Below are 20,338 nucleotides of genomic sequence, written 5' to 3' on the forward strand. Positions count from 1 at the left end.
GTGTGTGTGATGTATTCACTCGCCAAATGTATATATATCCATCCTTGTTGTGCTCTGATGTGTGTCTAGAGTGTTCATTTTCGTAAAGTGAGTTAGGGATGGTGTAGCAGGAGCAAAGAAAGAAACTGTGAGCTGTCAGTCACGAAAGTCTCATATTGCTTTATTAGGACAGTTTTCTCCTTTGAAATCCAAAAAGTGTGTAAGAAAAAATGACGACGTTGAGTCAAGTTCAATAGAAACAGAAATGAATCTACAATCGAATGAATCAGAGCCATAGGCAACGTTCTTTTTTATATATAAAAGGCTATCTAAATAACATTCTAATAACCTGAATTTCCTTAAAATACTGAGGAATGTTTCTTACTTGTTGGAAACACATTCAACGTCACCACTTAAACAACACCTTCAACAAGAAATGGTTAACAGTGAATGCTTGAACTCTAGTATTTATTTCACGTAGGAACAGTCCAGAGCTACTCACAGTAGAGAAAGACTTTTAAGCTTCTGATAGCGGAATTCTTTCGTTGCTGTGCTTCCATTTTATTAACTTAATAAAATTTACACGACTCTGGCAAATATTTTTATACAGTCATGTACATATTTACACACACATATATTATATGAGAGAGAACTATATAAAAACAATTAGGCCCAAACACACAACATTTAACACGCTGTGCTAAAGGCAGTCTTCATTCAACAGCAACCGTAGCATAAAATAATTATTGTATCAACACAATTAACCATTTCGTTTCTTGTTCTAGAAACACGGCTGTAGCAGCAGCATATATCTTGTCCTCCTTTTTTTTCCAGAATGAATGCACTCTACACAGATCAACACAATTGATCATAAAACGACCTCTGGCACCACTACTTAAGGGCCAGACAGACTGGCCTGCAACATTATAAAAAAATTCATCCTCTTTTAACGGTCAACTTTATTAGCAGGAGGGACGGGAGATCGCTATAAGTCGTATTCTCGGTCGATCTAACTTTGTCTTGAGTGCCCGCTACAATACAAAAATAACCAACTGTGAGTAACAAATTGATGCGATAAAACACTCGGAACGCTAGACAAGACGTCTTAATAGCACTGGAGTCTCGTTCGTGTCCTCCGCTTTACCTACAGCCCTGGTACAATTGACATGGAGTATAAAGTCTGACTACAAGCCATTTGGCAACTAACTCGATAGATCCTCGTACTTTTTTTTCCTCTCCATTGTAAAAAAAATGACACAGAGTCCAAAAGCTGAATAATTAGGCCCGAATACTTTTCATTCTTTTTTTTAAATTTCTTATTTTTGTTTATTTAATGGACTTAACATTTTTTTTCTCAAAGTGGAAGAAATTCCAAAATGACGATCTGATAGCAAACACATTAAAAATATTATTCAAATCACAGTTAAGATATTTACATACGAGTTAAGTTCGGCTGCAATGCGTATAGAAACAGAGCGATACAATAAGCCTTCGGTCGGCCAGTACATTACATCGAAGCGGGCTGAAGCCTGTCGATGGTGGTTACCTCGCCACTACTGGAGTTTAGATAACTCCTCGCTCACTACTTGCATCGTCTCTCGCGTTATGGCACAAGTCAAGTCTCGGCAGCCACAAACAGAACGTCAGCGGGAGACTCTCGGGTCAGAGCACACGCACTGCTTCTAACACCTCTTTTTTTCAAACGGCGAACACCTGCACATGCTACGTTCTTTCACGGAAAGAAAAATATACCACGACAGCGTCTCTTTGCACTTCGTACATGAAGTTGTTTGGAAATTTTAATTTTACGTTTAAAAAGTCTTTGGTATCCGCGCGCGACTTTGGGGGAGTAGTGTTCTGGGTGGAGGTGAGGAAGGGGGGGGGAGGGGTTTACCGAGTGGAAGCTCTTTCGACAATCGCGAGGACCTGGAGGTGGGGCGCCCGCGGGGGGAGTCGGCATTATACGTGCGTGGCCAGCGTGCCCCGTTTGACGGCGGCCGGCTGCGAGCTGGGCACGATGTACTGCGACGTGGGCGACGACGGCAGGCGCGCCACCTGCGGCACCGCGCCGTTGCGGGCGGCGGAGGCGGCGGCAGCGGCGGCGGCTGCGGAGGCGGCGGCGGCGGCGGCTGCGGAGGCAGCGGCGGCGGTGGAGTAGGGGGGCGGCGCGGGCGCGCCCACCGGCTGCTGCGCGCTCATCGGTAGCGGCAGCGGCAGCGTGGCGGCGCCGGCGGGCGGAGCGCGCAGGTAGGGGTTGCCGTAGACGGCGGAGTAGCGGGGGTCGACGGGCGCGCCCAGCGACTCGCGGCTCGTCTCCAGCGCCAGCGTCGCCGGCGGCGTGTACTCGCGCGAGTAGTCCACGTACGGCACGTATCCGTTGTTGTTCTGCCCGTCCTGCAACAGCGAGGCCACACTCGCCACGGCTCTTCCAACAACACCCGGGTCTCTCACGAGCAGAACACGGCAAATGCCATAACCCGATTTCCCAGAAACTTCACTCAGTGGAAGAGGAGTCAAAATAAGCTGAAACGTGTCTCAGCTTATCGTTAGACCTCTACATCTACATTTATACCCCGCAAGCCACCAACGGTGGCCACTGTCATTACCTCCGTTTCCTGTTCCAGTCGCGTATGGTTCGCGGGACGAAAGACTGCCGGAAAGCCTCCGTGCACGCTCGAATCTCTCTAATTTCACATTCGTGATCTCCTCGGGAGGTATAAGTAGGGGGAAGCAGTATATTCGATACCTCATCCAGAAACGCACCCTCTCGAAACCTGGACAGCAAGCTACACCGCGATGCAGAGCGCCTCTCTTGACGAGTCTGCCACTTGAGTTTGCTAAACATCTCCGTAACGCTATCACTCTTACCAAAAGCGCCGCTCTTCTTTGGATCTTCTCTATCTCCTCTGTCAACACGACCTGGTACGGATCCCACACTGATGAGCAATACTCAAGTATCGGTCGAACGAGTGTTTTGTAAGCCACCTCCTTTGTTGATTGACTACATTTTCTACGGACTCTCCCAATGAATCTCAACCTGGCACTCGCCTTACCAACAATTAATTTTATATGATCATTCCACTTCAAACCGTTCCGCACGCACACTCCCAGATATTTTTCAGAAGTAACTGCTACCAGTGTTTGTTCCGCTATCATATAATCATACAATAAAGGATCCTTCTTTCTACATATTCGCAATACATTACATTTGTCTATGTTAAGGGTCAGTTGCCACTCCCTGCGCCAAGTGCCTATCCGCTACAGATCTTCCTGCATTTCGCTGCAATTTTCTAATGCTGCAACTCCTCTGTATACTACAGCATCATCCGCGACAAGCCGCATGGAACTTCCGACACTATCTACTAGGTCATTTATATATATTGTGAAAAGCAATGGTCCCATAACACTCCCCTGTAGTGCGCCAGAGGTTACTTTAACGTCTGTACACGTCTCTCCATTGAGAACAACATGCTGTGTTCTGTTTGCTAAAAACTCTTCAATCCAGCCACACAGCTGTCTGATATTACGTAGGCTCTTACTTTATCAGGCGACAGTGCGGAACTGTATCGAACGCCTTCCGGAAGTCAAGGAAAATGGCATCTACCTGCGAGCCTGTATCTAATATTTTCTGGGTCTCATGAACAAATAAAGAGAGTTGGGTCTCACACGATCTCTGTTTCCGGAATCCATGTTGATTCCTACAGCGTAGATTCTGGGTTTCCAGAAATGACATGATACGCGAGCAAAAAACCTGTTCTAAAATTCTACAACAGATCAATGTCAGAGATATAGGACGTCAGAGATATAGGCCTTTTCTGAGAAAACGACGTTCAGAGTTTTCGAGGTTATTTATGTGCCCTTTTTACCGAGCAAACAGTTCAGTCTAAACCCGATTACTGCTGTTTGTTTCGGTTTTACTTTTTGCCAACTATGTCCGTAGGGGATTACGTCACGGGCGTTTTCCGATGTATATTGAAATGACGTTGTCCTTATTCGTCCACTAAGTGCATGTCACGTGAATGAATTTAAAAATAAAACCAACAATGAATGGAAAATGATTTGAATTTTTTTCAGTGAAATTTCTGCAGCGTTTTTTGATTCATAATCTGCTAAAAAAGCCAGTTTTCGGAAAAATGATGCGCCATGCTCGGTTTACCACGAAATTATTGTCAACGCATTAAATCTTCAGCAATGTTAACGACGCTTCTTTCCCGAGTTAAATTCAGGACTAAATGTCGCTGTGGTAAACCTGCCTTCGCCCGATGCTTGAGGTGTTCGGAACTTCTATGTTTTGGCTTGTTGTGTACCCCAGTTGTAATTTTGCAGCTAATATAACGACCCTGTATTCCCTAACTTGATAAAAAACATTCGTGTAGTAACCTTCTACGGACATGGGGAGATAAACAAAAAAAGTAATATAAAATAAATAAAAACAATAATCGGGCTTCGAACAAGGGACGTAAAAGTGAGATCGCGACGCTAGCCACTATGGTGCCAGTTGGGCTGGGCTTTTAGCGCGTAAGAAGATATCTAAATTACATCGAATACTTCGACATTCGTTTACTCAGAAACGGTTGCATAGCTACGGATAATCACTTATTTTGGCTCCTCTTATTGATGTGAGTGAAGTTATGGGAACTCAGGTTATGGCACTTGCCGTGCTCTCCTCATCGGCTCAACATCTCATTCATTTTGCTTTTAAATTTACAAATGCGAAGGCTTCGACAACTAACGTCAATATGAATAAAATATTTTTTGGCATTAGAACGCCTCATTTTGCAGCTAAAAACCACTGTTAACCGTGGAGAATTTTTAAAAGCTGGCAGAACATTGTTGGTTGACGTTACTACTAATCTTCCAGAAGATACAGACCTATCCAGTAGCAGATCCAAATTTCTTTGAAGTGTTTATATTTCTCACCAGCATTACTGTTGCTGGGACAACACATACCTCAGTATAATGTTATTTTATGCCTTCTTATGAAATATTGGTATATTGCTATGAAAACTGTGTACTTGTTGCTATAATAATAAAAATAAGTTTAATAATTATAAATTTCTGTGGCGTTAGTAACAGATTTTTTATTTTATCAATCAGGTTAGAGTGGTCCTTTGCGCCCGGACAGCTGTGCTTGTTAAAGCGCCTGCCCCGCATCGAATCTGCCGAGCGGATTAGCCCTTTTGGTGTATTTGTCCACTGCAGTGGACAGTTTTATTTTCAGCCGATGTATGCGTTCTAAAAGCTTTATAAGCCTCTGGGCATAGGGTACTTTATAACGGACACTCTCTTCTACGTGTTTGTATTCCAGTGCCATCTGTTGACCAATGTCTGAACTTCGAGCGCACGCTCAAAGTGTCAGTCACGCACAGTTGTGGCTTAATGGGCCTACTTACTTAACCTTTATAATTATATACATTTTTTATGAATGTTCAACAAGATTCTTGTATTTTTTTCCGTTGAAAGAGGTTTCCACAATTTCAAAACTGGTCATCACCGTGTTATTGGAATTACAGTTGTCATGGCAAAGTTTCAAAAAAATCGTCAACGACAGTGGACAAAGTGTCTACAGCCATCGTCGTCTGGTTTCCTACAATCCATATACTGCTTACATGCTGTTCTCAGCTTTCCTATTCGTCTTTACAATAGTTTGTCACTACTAACTACTTGGAATTATTTCAACAATGATCAAGAACTATAAAGAAAAACTCACCACGGGAAAGATTTTAGAAATTCTGGAAAGCAGTGACACAGAATATTTAGATGAAGATAACTGTGATTGTGATCCTGATTCTGATGTTTTCTAACAATCACGCTTTGGAAGAATATATTTCTGTCAGAAGTCTTGGAGAAAATGCCTCTGTTGAATAAGTATTCTGCAGGACCATGGATTATGGCACGAAAACAACCATAAAGAAGAGAGGCAGACCTTCAAAGGACGCTACCCCAGTATATGTGCCCGAAAAGCGTAGAAATGAATTGAAACCGACAGAGGATATTAGATATAATTCTGTGGACCATTTACCACTCTTTGATCAGCAGAAATCGACGGTTAGACGCAAAAGTTCTGGATACAAAGCTAAAACGCACGTTCTGTATACCAAGCGCAAGCTCCATCTGTACAGGCTATAGAACAAGAGGGCATAACTGCTTTCTACAATTCCATTCACAATAAACTTTACATGAAAATGCAGTGTCACCAGCAACATTTCACTTTCGTAAAGATTTTTCTAACAAATTTTCCTAACTATCCAACTACGTTGAGTTAACGTGTCAGTAAAGTACAGCTAAGTGTATTGTGGTAATATAGTTGTGTGTTAGTATTTTGTATCAAAGTTAGAATGACGGTCTAAGCTAATCCTGTGTTAACTAGTTCAAATGGGCTATTGTCTGTTACACAGAGGGAAACACTTGAAACATGCACCCGTTTTATTTCGCGGGCGGTTCAAATAATCGAATCGAAATTTTTGCAAATGACAGTACAGTACGCAGGCGAGCACGTGATTTTGCTGCATAGCTATGTCTCCCAAATCTAATATCAACAGAGATAGTGAAGCAAGTGTGTGTTTTTGAAACAGCACTATATACCTTTTTTTAACGGCATTCGAAAGCTTTTGAAAAGAGTTATAAGGAGAAATACGGTTTAATGTAGTCTCCAAACGATATTTTTCACATTAACAAGCATTGTCGAAAGTGAAGTAAGTGATAATTAACATAAAAATCCTGGACGTGGGGGGGATCGAACCCAAGACCTTTAAATTTGTAGTCGAGCACTTAACCACTGACCGTTATATCTATTATCAGAGAGAAATGTTTTCAGTTTTAATTACTAACTGTGTGAAGGTAATTAAAATTTGATACAAAAGTGCGAAATGCCTCATTGCTAAATAAAAACATTATTATCCTTTAAGTCCATAAGCGACTACGTCTCGAGGGCAGGGAATGTTAATCAGAATGAAAGACAAAATATTTTATTTGATTCACTATGCGTTTCGATTGATAACCATCATTATTATCATCATCAGGTAGAATGCGTCTTGTATATTGATGTTCTTAGTGCTATTTCATGCAGCGGTATGTAAGGTGGCCGAGGTGGTAGGTTATGATTTGCAGTCTTAATGATTGAATGAATCAGGCACAGAGCTTATGAATGTGACACAGCAGCTGGTTCTAGCATATGAAAGATCCCAACCGTACAAGAAGAGCAGTACGTGTGCTACATTCTGCTGCTGAAATTCACATACGCTTCTCACTGTACTTCTGTCGCACAATGTTATTGTTATGTAGCAAAGAAGATTTTTTTGCCAAAGAGTTTACGTAAGAAAATCATTTATGTACATGTATGTCTTAATTTATCTTCGGTTTGCTACGATTTAATTACGTAAAGTCTTTGGTTTTATACTCTTTGGCGAAAAATGTAACCTCGTTGGTGCGTTACAACAACACTGCGCGGCTGATGTACAGCGAGAAGCAGGAGAGAATTTCAGCGGCAGAATGCAGCGCACGTACTGCTCGTCTCGCACTGTATGTACCTTTAATATCTTATAACTATCTGCTTTTACGCATCTGCGAGTTCTGCGGTTAATTCACTTAATTAACAACACTACAAGACACAACTTTATATCTCTGCGTCTCACATGCTGCTGCACGAAATCGCCAATGCTTACCACTAAGGACAGCCATGTAAAAGACTTCATTCATCTGATGGTAACGGTTAACCCTCGAAATGCGTAGTGGATCAAATAATACTGAGTGACTGGCGCCGAAACAATTATCTATTTCAATATACAGTTTCAAGAAATAACGAAGCATATTTTTTTGTCTCATCTTCATCCGTTAAAGGAAGATGACTCCCGTATTTTCCGAGGTCTTCTAATATCTTTTTCCTGTGTGGCTTGTAGTTCAGTATTTTTTAGAGAACTCTGTGACCTGACATGCTCATAAGGTATTGTTTCCAATTTTTTTTTTCCATTCACGTTGAAAATATTTAGTTCAGTTCTAATATCTTCATTTATATTCACGTCTCTCCTTACGCGGCCCTTCGCCCTCTTCAGGAACCCCATTTCTACTATTTCACTGTTATTTTGTTGGTTTATCTCGTAACCCAGCTTTCGTTTCCATAGGATAAGACAGCAACCGCCATCACTTTACAAAATATCATGACAGTTCCTTTTTGTACTTCATACCGCAATGTTATGTTATAGTACCAAAGACAACTTAGAATTTGTGTATTTCATTCTCGGTATTGGAGTTAAAATCAAAACTTATCTCACAGCCTAAGTTAGAGGTTAGAGTGACTTGTTCAAAAACTGAATTGTTAAAACAATTCATGATCTAAGTGGATATTCTCCTCGGAACGCAGCAAGTTTAATTTCTGCACGTGCTTTTTCTTTATTTTGTGGAGCATAAACACTGCGGCAGTGATGAATGAAAAACAGTTAAGAAAGTCATTTATAAATAGTGCAGCGCAGGAAATAACGCAAAATGCCAAAAACTGCAGATGTGAAATGAAGCCTGTCGACACCAACCACTGCTAGCAAGAAGGAAAGGAGCAGACTGTGTAAAGAAACACCATAAGTAGCTTGCAGACCAACTTCAAAAAGAAAACACTGTTTCTAACCTAAAACAATCAAAAAATAAATGTACAAACGTGTGTATACAATTAATAGAACACCACAGAAGATGCTTTGTAAATGAAAGCGAAACGTGTCCGGTTAAATTCTTTTTAATTGCATTGCAGTCAGCTCAAGACAGGTAACCTATACTAACAGATGTTAACAGCTGCTGCGGAAGATGTCCACACAAACAAACGTATTAAATTTAATGTGCATTTTCAACTTCTCGCGGCGTAATGAACAGTCCATTAAATTTCTGGCATGCAGATGCACAAATAAATTTTCCTCCACTGATACTTCGGCCGCGCATCGGCCCGACATCATCAGAATGAGTCACAAGACAAGACGACAAGATGCCAAGCGCGGCCTTCTATGCTCCACCGCGGCAGTACTGCGTATGCGGGTCACAGATGCTGGTCGGTGGCTAAGAAATACGCTTACACGTGCGCCGCCTGTGGCGAAGGCGTACAGACATTCGATTCGCTTATCGATGTATGATCGGCGGCGGTGACACCATGACTACTTCTATGCAGTTTAATTACCCCAAGAGCCGGATTCCATGCTTTGTCTAAATTAAAACCATTATCTCTATTTATTAAATTATTAGCTAACCTAATCTCTATAGCTTCCTTGAAGACATATTCCCAAAAGGAAGAGTGGATGTTAAAATCTTCACATCACTGTAATTCATGGATTGCCCTGTGTATATTCGATAAAGATAATTTGCAAGAAGAGCTCACATACCTCAAGAGCATTGTTAAATCGAATGGATTTTCTCAGCAACAAATTCGTAGAGCATCCAATGCAAAATCTAGAATGTAGGTATGTGATGGGGAAGCAGATAGTAATTCCTTCTGATCTGGTGCGTTTTTGCCCTGTGTGGGAGCTCTTTCCTCAAAGATAGGTCATATTCTTGAGAAACACTCTGTTAAGGTGATCTGGCACCCCACAAAGATTGCAGCTGCTCGGCTCTGTGAAGGACGAGTTACAACTTCGTAAAGCGGGCGTGTATCAGATTCCTTGCGGAAATTGTGAGAAGTCGTACATACGTCAAACAACACGTACGGTTCATGAGAGATGTGTGGAGCATCGAAGATACACACGTTTATTACAGCCAGACAAGTCAGCTGTGGCGGAATATTGTACTGACACAGGGCATTCCATGAATTACAGTGATGTGAAGATTTTGACATACAACTCTTCCTTTTCAGAATCTGTCTTCAAGGAAGCTAAAGAGATTAGATTAGTTAATAATTTAACAAATATAATGGTTATAATTTGAACAAAGCATGGATTCCGGCTCTTGGGGTAATTATGGAATGTCTGCACGCTTTCGCCACATGCAGCGCATATGTAAGCATATTTCTTTGCCGCCGACCAGCAGCTGTGACCCGCATGCGTAGTACCGCCGTGGTGGAGCATACAAGGCTGCCCTTGGCATCTTGTCGTCAGCAGGCAATCATCGTAGCACTCGCTCCTTCTGGCTCCTTGAATTCTCCCTTACCATCTGCGCCCGTCCTGTCCGCCTCTCCCCCACCATCACCTACCTTGGCCTGACCATTGACTGTCACCTCACCTGGATCCCTCATCTCCACTCTATCCAACCCAAAGCCCACAACCGCCTCCGACTCCTTTCTGGCCGGACATGGGGGTCGAACCCCTCTACTATCCTCCACACCTACAAATCCTTGATCTGTCCTATCATCTGTTATGCCAGTCCCACCTGGATATCCGCCCCCCCCCCCCCCCCAAATCCTGAAAGTCCGTCCAGATCCTCAAGCGCCACGCACTCTGCCTTGCCTTCGGTATATGCCTCCCATTCCCCACACGAATCCTCTACAACCTGATTCCTTTCCCCCATCTGCTCCTTTTCCTCGAACATATCCGTGTCCTCTATACCTCGCACCACCTTGATCCCCCTCACCCCCTGGTTGCTCCTCTCCTCTCCAACCTCCGCCCTCTGCTGCGCCTTCACCATTGTGTCCCCCCTACCCTCCACCTCTACACCCTTCATCTCCTTTCCCAAGGTGGCTTCTGTCGACTCCCTCTCCGAGATGATGCCCTCTCTCCCTCCATTTATCCCTCCTATCAACTCTGATCCTCACCTCCCCCTTCCTTCCTCTATCCTTTTTCTGGGCTCCCTCTCCCTCCTTTCTATCCTGTTTTTTCTCCACCTACCCTCTCTCTACCTCTCTTCTCTCCCCCGAGTCCATTTTGCTCTCCCCTCCACCGCGTTTCCCTCTCCTTTTCGCGTCCGCCCAGCCCCCCTTTTTCTATGTCCCCTTTCTCCAGCGGCTCCCCTTCTTTCCTTTCCTCTCCTCCCCCCTTTTCCCTTCATCGGTCTGCCCCCGCCCCATCTGCCCATCTGCCACCGTGTCTCCTGTATAGTGTTGTTTTAAGTGAGTGTTCCGTGTAGTGCGTCTCCTGTCAGTGTTGCGAACAGCCACAATACTGTCGCTAGTTGTGTTTTTTTTATCTCGTGCCAACAGAAACCAGACTGTCGCCGTGTTTTTTAATTGTGCCTACCTATTTACTATGTGAAACTTCCTGGCAGATTAAAACTGTGTGCCCGACCGAGACTCGAACTCGGGACCTTTGACTTTCGCGGGCAAGTGCTCTACCATCTGAGCTACCGAAGCACGACTCACGCCCGGTCCTCACAGCTTTACTTCTGCCAGTATCTCGTCTCCTACCTTCCAAACTTTACAGAAGCTCTCCTGTGAACGTTGCAGAACTAGCAATCCTGAAAGAAAGGATATTGCGGAGACATGGCTTAGCCACAGCCTGGGGGATGTTTCCAGAATGAGATTTTCACTCTTTTACTATGTGTTTTAATCAGCATCGCCGACTTTTTTGTTTTTATATTTTCTTCGTATCTTTTTCTCCATGTTTCAGTTTGTAACAGTCACAGTTTTATCGGCTGCTTTTGTTTTGTTTTTCATATCTCCTAATTCTGTTTTTTAACTTTTCTGTAGGCTGCAGAGCGGCGTATTGTGCTGCTGCCAGCCCGCCCCCTCCACTAAAGGAAAAAAAAAACTTGTCGTCAGTCTTGTGACTCACTCTGAGGATGTCCGGACTATACGCGGCCGAAATATCAGTGGAGGAAATTTTATTTGCGCGCCTGCATGCCCGAAATTTAATGGCGTATTAAATTTACTTCTTTTGTAAATAAAACCGTCTTTTCTTGCTGCAGCAGTCAGAAAAATCCAGTACTGGGCAAAGCGCATAAGCGACGAGATAAATTCCACGTTCACACGCCATTCCCTTTCCAACAGTTGTGTTTCGTAATACTGTCAGTTACGTAATTTCAGTCATATTTTAAGCGTACGCGTGCCTGTCTCAGAAGTCTGTATCGGGAATTTGCAAACAGCCTGAAAGTGTAGGGGAGGTGGAGAGCAGTGGCGCACCTTGTTGGGGTAGGGCTGGTCGCTGAACTCTGCCGAGTACCGGTAGAGCGCGTCGCCGCCGTTGACGGGCAGCGCGACGGGCCCGGCGAGCGGCACGCCGACGCGCGTCACCACGCTCTCGCTGCCCGTCTCCGAGTCGGGCCCGTACTCCAGCTCGCAGTGCACGTTGCTCACCGACGACCCGGTGCGCAGCTCCATCTTCAGGTCCGAGATGTTGGACGACCGGTCCGACTCCTTGCACTGCTTCTCCGCCTCCCTGCTGTCTGCCGCGCTCGAACCCACTGCAGGAAACCGAGCATTAGTCGCGCTGCCTCCCGCGTGGGCGGGATACCATTGTGAGAATGTTCCACTGCGGCACCTTACCTTTCGGCTTCTTCTCCCGCCTTTGGCACAGGATGATGATCATGGCGATGACGATGATCACTATCACGCCGCCGATCACGCCGGTCAGGATCATCAGCAGTGGGAAATTTTCTGCAAAGTAATAAGGCGCAGCTTTAAATATATATATACCTGCAGATGCGAGTGCATTAACTTGAGAACGAAGAACAAGAACTGTATATGACTTCGTCACCGAAATTTTGGCGCACGAAATGTGTTACCAATTGTTTCTTTCACAATTTACGACGCACATTAGATATCCCGCTGGGATCCCTACAGCAGTACCAGCAGAGCTTGGAAAAACAAATGAGTTACGAAATGACGTGTAATTCACGATACTGCCACTAGGATACTAGTAAGCAGCAATGGCTGACAATGGAAGACTGACGACACAGCAACGATCGGCAATTGTGTTACTTTTTCATGAAACGAAAAGCCTTGTTGTGACTCAGAGGCGTTTCCGACAACAGTTTAGCACACGATGGGTCCCTTGCAAGAAGACCATCCACAGGTTGTACGATAAATTTGTACAGGAAGGAACAGTATTGGAAGCGAAGCGACTTCGGCCTAAGCCTGTTTGTCCGCCGGAGAATATTCAAGCGGTACGAGTTGCTGTACAAAGAAGTCCCGGGAAATCGTGTAGAAAGGCGGCAGTGCAACTGGGAATATCCAGACGCTACGTTCAACGCATTCTTAAAAGTGACCTCCATATGTACCCACACAAGATGACCTGTGCACAGAAGCTCACTGAAGAACACAAGCAGCAGAGACTACTGTTTGCTCAGTGGGCGGAGGATAGGGAAGAAACTCTCAACAACGTTTCGTTTTCAGAAGAGGCGTATTTTCATTTAGACGGTGTAGCTAACAAACAAAATGTACGCTTTTGGGCCACTGAAAACCCACAAGTGCTTCTAGAACGATAACATTATGCTCCGAGGTTTACAGCGTGGGCAGCAATTTCCAGTCACGGACTTATTGGACCCTTTTCCTTTGAAGAAACTGTGAACAGCGAGCGTTATTTGAGCATGCTTCGCAATAGCTTCATTCCACAGCTTCTTCCTACTGCCTTGCCCTTCAACACGCAGTGGTTCATGCAAGATGGAGCAAGGCCACATACTGCAAACACTGTGTTGGAGTTTTTACACGAGCATTTCGACATGCGGATCATTTCACTCAGGTTTCCAGGTCGCTTCAATGACGGACAAAATTGGCCCCCCAACAGTCCAGACCTCAATCCATGTGATTTTTTCTTTGGGGGTACGTAAAGGAAAAATTTTTCCCGAAGCGTCCACGTGATTTAATGGAGCTCAGAAGACTTATTCTTCAAGCTTGCAGTGAAATTACGGAAGACATGTGCCGTAGGGTAATCACTAACTTCAGTGTTCGTTTGAAGGAAGTTAGAAACGAAATGGTGGACATATTGAGCATGTGCTGAGTTAGAACAAATCTCCATGGACGGCTCTTCATTGTAGTATATGTTCCTTTCAGATTGTATTGACAATGAAGTTTATACTCAAAAACAAAATGGTAACACATTTCGTGCGCCACCCAGTATATGACAGCCAACCACGAAATAGTTGCTACAGTGATACGTTTGTTCCAGAGCTACTTAATATTTGACGGTCATCGTTATTAACCACGAAAAAGTCACTACAGTGATACCTTTTGTATTGTCGAGACTAGTTTGGATCCAAAGATGATCTTCGTTGGACCTATACGTGCAGGGTGGTCAGCAACAGTTCGAAAAGCTGAGAAGGGTGTTGCAGAGTAGGTTGTACTGAGAAATATTTGTTAAGAAAAATTTGATACGTTGCGCCGTTTCCGAGTTCACTACCACTGAAGTTAGCCAATCAGGCCGTTGCGCTCGCAAACTCAAACGGCCTGCCATATACAATTAGTGTCAGCTGTTCTCATGATGATTGCGCACGAAACTGTTCAGCCTTTGGCTCGGGCTCGATGCTTACTACGGCGCCATGTCACATTTTTGTACTGCTCTCGCGTTCGGTTTTAGGAAACCGAAGAAAGAACACGTTTGCCGTCACCGTCTCTGGCAGACCGCTCGAACTTTCGCTCGCAAACGGCCTGAGGGCTAACTTCAGCGTTAACTCGGAAACGGTGCAAGGCATCGAGGTTGTTGTGTTTTTTATTTTTGTTTTTTATGAATTATTTCTCACAAAACCTTCCCTGGAACACCGTTACAATTTTTTCTATTTTTGAGCATTCTGTGCACGTAGGAATGTCAGGTAGTGAACTACACATATCGTACGAAACTAACAATAAGAGGTCCCAGTCATAAGATCGACTTTTTGAAACCTTCTTTGTGGTTATGTGGGTTAAGATCCCAGGTATCACAAACTGCAGCCATTCACCCTCGTGGACCCTCATTTGCCAGTAATTGACGAAATTAATTCGAAATTTTGCGTGATACTCAATAGCGTTAAAAAAGTTACAATTTATGGCCTGGCTGTGTGGTGTAATGGATAGGGTAAGGACTTCACAAGCAGGAGGTTGTGGGTGATAATCACATTAGGTACATAAGGTTTTTTATTTCTATTCCATTAACTGATTAAATGCAATTTTTTAATTTCCATTCCTTTCTCATATCATCGTAATCATAACATCAACTTCTTTATTTTTAAATGAACACACCACCATTTGAATGTAATGTTATTAATTTAATTTTGACCAAGATTTCGGCGTTTTATGCCATTTCAAGTGATTGAGTTTATGTTACTAACATTTATTGCTGGACATCAAGCTCAAAATTGGCCATAAATTAAGAAAAATCATTTTACATCTGGCATTTCGTGGGGAGTCAATATTTTTCTTAATTTATGGAAAATTTTGAGCTTGATGTCCTGCAATATATGCTAATGACATAAATCCAATCATTTGAAATGGCATAAAAGGCGGAAACCTGGGTCATAATTAAATAAACAACAATACAGTCAAATGGCGGTGCGCTCATTTAAAAAGTATTGCATGACTGTTGCTTAGGAATACGAAAAACTGTTTACTTCTTCATTTGCTTTCATGTTTCTTACTATCATCCTTTTTCTGTTGGAATCCTTGTTCATGTGTTTTTAATTAATTTTATGTATTATTTCCTAATTTCTTTTGTTTTATCATCCTGTCTTTTTCGACCAGGTTATTCCATTCATTACATTTATTACTCACTTTGCTTGAATTTAGTTTTACTTGCAAACTCTTCTTTCACTTAAATCTTCATCTGCATTATGTTGTCCATAGTGCAGAAGGTACTTAAGATATCTTTTAAATCTTTGTATGACGATTAACATGCAAAAAATTACACATTTTGTAACGAAAACTACATTTTGCACATCATTGCACAGTCAATATAAATAGATTATTTCATCTTTTGTTTTTTAACGGACAGATCGTAATTTTCAAATAATTGAATATTATAATAGATTAACATAATTAAATTCAGATTTACAAAAATTCCGAATGGAAAAAGAATCATATAAAGAAAAAAATGAAGCAAATGAAAAAGTTAATCCTGTAATTCAAATGATGTGACAAAGCAACAGAAATAAAGAAAATACATTTAAAGCAATTAACCGAATAAAAATAACGATCAAAGTCATTTCAATAAAGATTTAAAAATAGATAAAATTAATGTACCTCCTAAGATTCCAACTTGCAACCTTCTGCATATCCATTACACCACACAACCAATTCCCAAAACATTTTTTTTGAACATACTAAGCGTCACGCAAAATTCCGCAAAATTGTCTTGGTCACTTACTGGGAAACGAGGGCCCGTCACCGTATATTTGGTTTCAAAAGGTCTACCCCACCGCTGGGGCTCTCCTTGTAAGACAATGCACAACAATTAAGGTGCATTGTCAAAAGAGAGTAGACGTTCCGGCTGTCCTGCACGGTTTTGTTGCAGTACAAATAACAGGAGCATCACAGAGTCACGTGAAATGTTGCGTCAACTGCAAACGTACTCCTAAGTTGATGTAGGCGAACCAGTGGGCAAAACGTCTGAACTGCACACAGATTCAGCGTGATATTCTGGAGGTGTACGGACTACCCGCAGTGTCGCATCCAGCCGTAGTGAAGCGGTGCCAACAGTTGGACCAAGGTCGCAAAGACGCGGGTGGTGCAGTCCATGTGTTGCACCATGCGATTTTGGCAAGCTGAAGGACACCTATGGGAAAGACATTTTCCAGTGATGAGGACATTGACACAGCTGTCCCCGAAATGCTCCGTGACCAACGAATGGATTCCTATCGTCGAGGCATTCAACGGTTGGTAGAACATTCCGACCGTTGTTTGCAGAGACTTAGTTTTTATCCAGAAAAACAGTGTCGTGTGTTTGTGTGTGTGTGTGTGTGTGTGTGTGTGTGTGTGTTTTCACTTTGAAGTGTAGTGCGGCATCAAGCAAAATATACTTGGCCTGCCATAATAACGTGTAAGTTACTTTCCGAAGTCCCCTCGTATGGTGAGGCCCTCTTTTGCGTATAACCAGGCCTTCTACATACAGGGAGTCTTAAGAGTAATGGTCAGTGTTCATGGATGTTACAGAACGATCATTTGAAGCAAAAAACTTCATATAGGCGTATGCCCCACTTCGAATGGTTTCCGAGGCAGAACACATTTCGGCTAGTTGGGCGCACGTATTTGTCTTACGCGAATTTTATTCTATTCCAACCTACCTCGCTGCTTAGAACCTCTGCGCTCAGGATGTTTTCTGCCATTAATCTATCCCGTTGAATGCGCAGTTCTCCATGTTGTGTTGTGAGTGAAGTAATGCGGGTAATTGAGCGTATCAACGAGAAGCGTAAGTTAACTGTTTGAACACAAGGTGGCTAAATTTCAACACACTAATACTAATGAATATTATGCTGATATGGTATATATTTGCTGCTTCTGCGATGGTAGTCCAGCTGCTTTCGAAGAATGTCGTGGCACTTTCCGACACATCGTGTTCCCAATCGTAGCGTGTGTACCGTACTTTTCAGCACCCTGCATGAAGCAGGTATTTTTCAAAGTTCCCATTTTTCTTGTGAACGTTTAGTCCAACAACCTGTGCAGCGTAGTCCTAATATCAGCATACGGCGACTTTCTACACATATCAATGTCTCACGAACATTACATGCGGAAAACGTGTACTCACTTCACATACTTCCACAATGGTTCCATTCGCTTCCGTTAATGCTATTCACTCACGAAGCCACGTTTACACAGAATGTAACCAAGAACACGCGTAATAATTATCGATGGTAGCAGGAAAATCGATGCGCTAAGTGGAAAACAATCTCCAAGTTGGTTTTTAGATCAGTTCAAATGGCTCTGAGCACTATGGGACTTAACATCTGAGGTCATCAGTCCCCTAGAACTTAGAACTACTTAAACCTAACTAACCTAAGGACTTCACACACATCCATTTCCGAGGCAGGATTCGAACCTGCGACCGTAACAGTCGCGCGGTTCCGGACTGAAGCGCCATGAACCGCTCGGCCACCGCGGCCGGCCTTTAGATCAGTGTTTGGTGCATAGTTGAAATATTTAAAATAAATAAATGACACAGGATAGAGTAGCATGGAGAGCTGCATCAAACCAGTCTCAGGACTGAAGACCACAACAACAACAACAAATGACACGGAAGAACACATTTAAGAAATTACAGGCGCGGTTAATTCTTAGTGCGATTGAGAGCTACCCACATACGAAAAGAACTTTTGCCAAAATATAAAGTTCAGAAATGAATTTTTTCTGAAGAACAGGAATATGGCCAAGAGCAGACTAAATAAGAGACGAAACAGTGCAAGAGCAGATAGAGTAAAACTATTTGATCGTAGAGTACCTAAAATACACGAACGACTCGTGCGAACACATTTAGAAGATGAACAACACGCAGCTTCTCAAATCAGCATTACATTATGAAAGAAGAGATGTCGATTTCTGAAGACGGTTTGGGCTTAAAACCTACTTTATATATATTCACCTGGAAGTTATTTTCCTCGAAGACTCACTATTTACATACAGAGTATATTTAAATATTCCCTCTTGAACCATAGACAATTTCTTATTGCTCACAATTTCCTAAAGTACATATTTGTTATTGTTGCACGGTTGCCGTCTTTCTTTGCCTTAGTTTACCGCCACAAATAAGTAATATTCTAAATACAGAATATGTAACAGGTGGGATTACGGCCATCAGTTTAATTGTTTTTTGCACAATGTTCACCTTAATAGAACAAGAAGGATTAGACAGAAATATTACTATATTGCGACTACGTTAAAGGAAACTGTCCTAATAGGCTGAGAAGAAAAAATTCAAAGCATATAAATAGTTTAAGAAAGTACATACAAATCAGACGGAAATGTGGATAAATGAGCAAGAAATCAAAGTCACAGAGACCACGGTAAGATGTTGAAAGTTCTCCAACAGAAAACAAATCTGATAACATAGGAGAACTACGTATATATTCCTCAGAGACGATAGTATTTTTTCACAGTTTCAGTTAAATTTCATGAAAATTGCTACATCCGTGCACAAAGCTATTCTGTTAAGCAATTTAAATGTGTAACTGCAATGTATGGACTCTTCTGATTTCTTTTTTTTTCCTTTGGCATTCTCTCTTACTGTGGGAGGAGGTTTGATTTGTACCGACAAGCAAATTACAAAAACGTACGTACAGGTGTCTACATCATTCGACGTAATTATTCCCGTGAATATACTTTTTTCTCAGAAAGCTGCAAATGCACATTTACGCATCAGTAACGATGAGTGTGTTTCGCTTACAACCCGAGGGCTTCACTGATTAAGCATTCCGTTTAGCTACTCAAGCGTGATTATCCTTCTCAAGTCTTAAGAGAGCACACTATAGTTTAGAGGCAATGTTGCTTCTTTGCTCTCCTTTCTGCTCACTGGAATCTTGTTGTTCTCGTCTTACTTGAGGCCATTAACTTATTGCGAAGTCCCTTACATGTGCCATTACAATCTTCTCATCGTGGAATATATCGAGAGAAAGTTTCGCTGGCTTCTTTCGATATTTTTCTCTTATTGCACGAAGAAAAGATATTTCCTGAGAAATATAAGAGGTACAGTACTTCATTAGATAGCAAGAGACTACACTGTTTCCAGTAAATCAGTAAAAAGGAAATGTATGCCGAAAGAAATACAATCTCAGCGGAATATTTGCATTTGTGCTCGTTATACGAAACGTTTTGGGTAATAATGTATCTAATTGTGTGTGTGTGAGAGAGAGAGAGAGAGAGAGAGAGAGCAAATAACCGTTCTGTTGTCCTCTAATGAAACATGGATTTATTTTGATCACTTCAATAACATTATTACGTATTTACTTTTTGTTGAAGTGGGATTTGCTCATTAGGAATTTTTTGTATAGGAGCACTTAAGATCGAGGCGTTAGTCTTGAAACTGGTTTTTACAAGTAAAGATGTCAACTGCAGCTATTGAACATTTCCTCAATGAGAGATTTTATATCCCCCTTGGAAATGGAAATGAGCGTTTGGCGTCATTGGCCGGGAGGCCCCTTACGGGGCAGGTCCGGCAGCCTTGGTGCAGGTCTTCTTACATTCGACGCCTCATTGGGCGAGCTGCGCGCCGTATGGAGGATGAAATGATGATGAAGACAACCCAATATCCAGTCCCCGAGCTTAGAAAATCTCCGACCCAGCCGGGAATCGAACCCGGGCCCGTAGGACGGCAATCCGTCACGCTGACCACTCATCTATCGTGGCGGGTTGGAACAGTAGAAGACAATAAAGAAGATTAAAAATTGCTACCTTTATTCGCGACTGATGTTTAGTTGGAGAAATTGTATGATTTCGCAAGTTCGCTCTGTGTTTGACTTGAAATGGGTACGAGTGCGGGAGGGGGTGGGAGTGAAAGGGGTAACATATCAAAGATTTCTTAGTCGAAGTGAGAGTAAATTGCTTTCGTTGTATTTAACCGTTTCATTT

The 20,338-nt window shown here is 42.6% G+C and overlaps 1 protein-coding gene across 4 annotated transcripts in view; it reads right to left on the reverse strand.

The window, feature by feature from the left end:
- Positions 1-430: 430 nt before the first annotated feature.
- LOC124794698 (irregular chiasm C-roughest protein) overlaps positions 431-20,338 on the reverse strand; it is a 1,925,819-nt gene continuing 1,905,911 nt past the window's right edge. For all 4 annotated transcript variants that reach the window (XM_047258262.1, XM_047258263.1, XM_047258264.1 and 1 more), the window contains 3 exons: positions 12,362-12,472; positions 11,999-12,279; positions 431-2,373 (listed from right to left, as the gene is read on the reverse strand). In XM_047258262.1, the coding sequence (XP_047114218.1) occupies positions 1,939-2,373; positions 11,999-12,279; positions 12,362-12,472 (827 nt within the window). In that variant the 3' untranslated portion in view covers positions 431-1,938. The remainder of the gene's footprint in view (positions 2,374-11,998; positions 12,280-12,361; positions 12,473-20,338) is intronic.

The sequence above is a fragment of the Schistocerca piceifrons genome, chromosome 4, assembly GCF_021461385.2.
Source record: "Schistocerca piceifrons isolate TAMUIC-IGC-003096 chromosome 4, iqSchPice1.1, whole genome shotgun sequence".
In the NCBI taxonomy this organism is placed as follows: Eukaryota; Metazoa; Arthropoda; class Insecta; order Orthoptera; family Acrididae; genus Schistocerca; species Schistocerca piceifrons.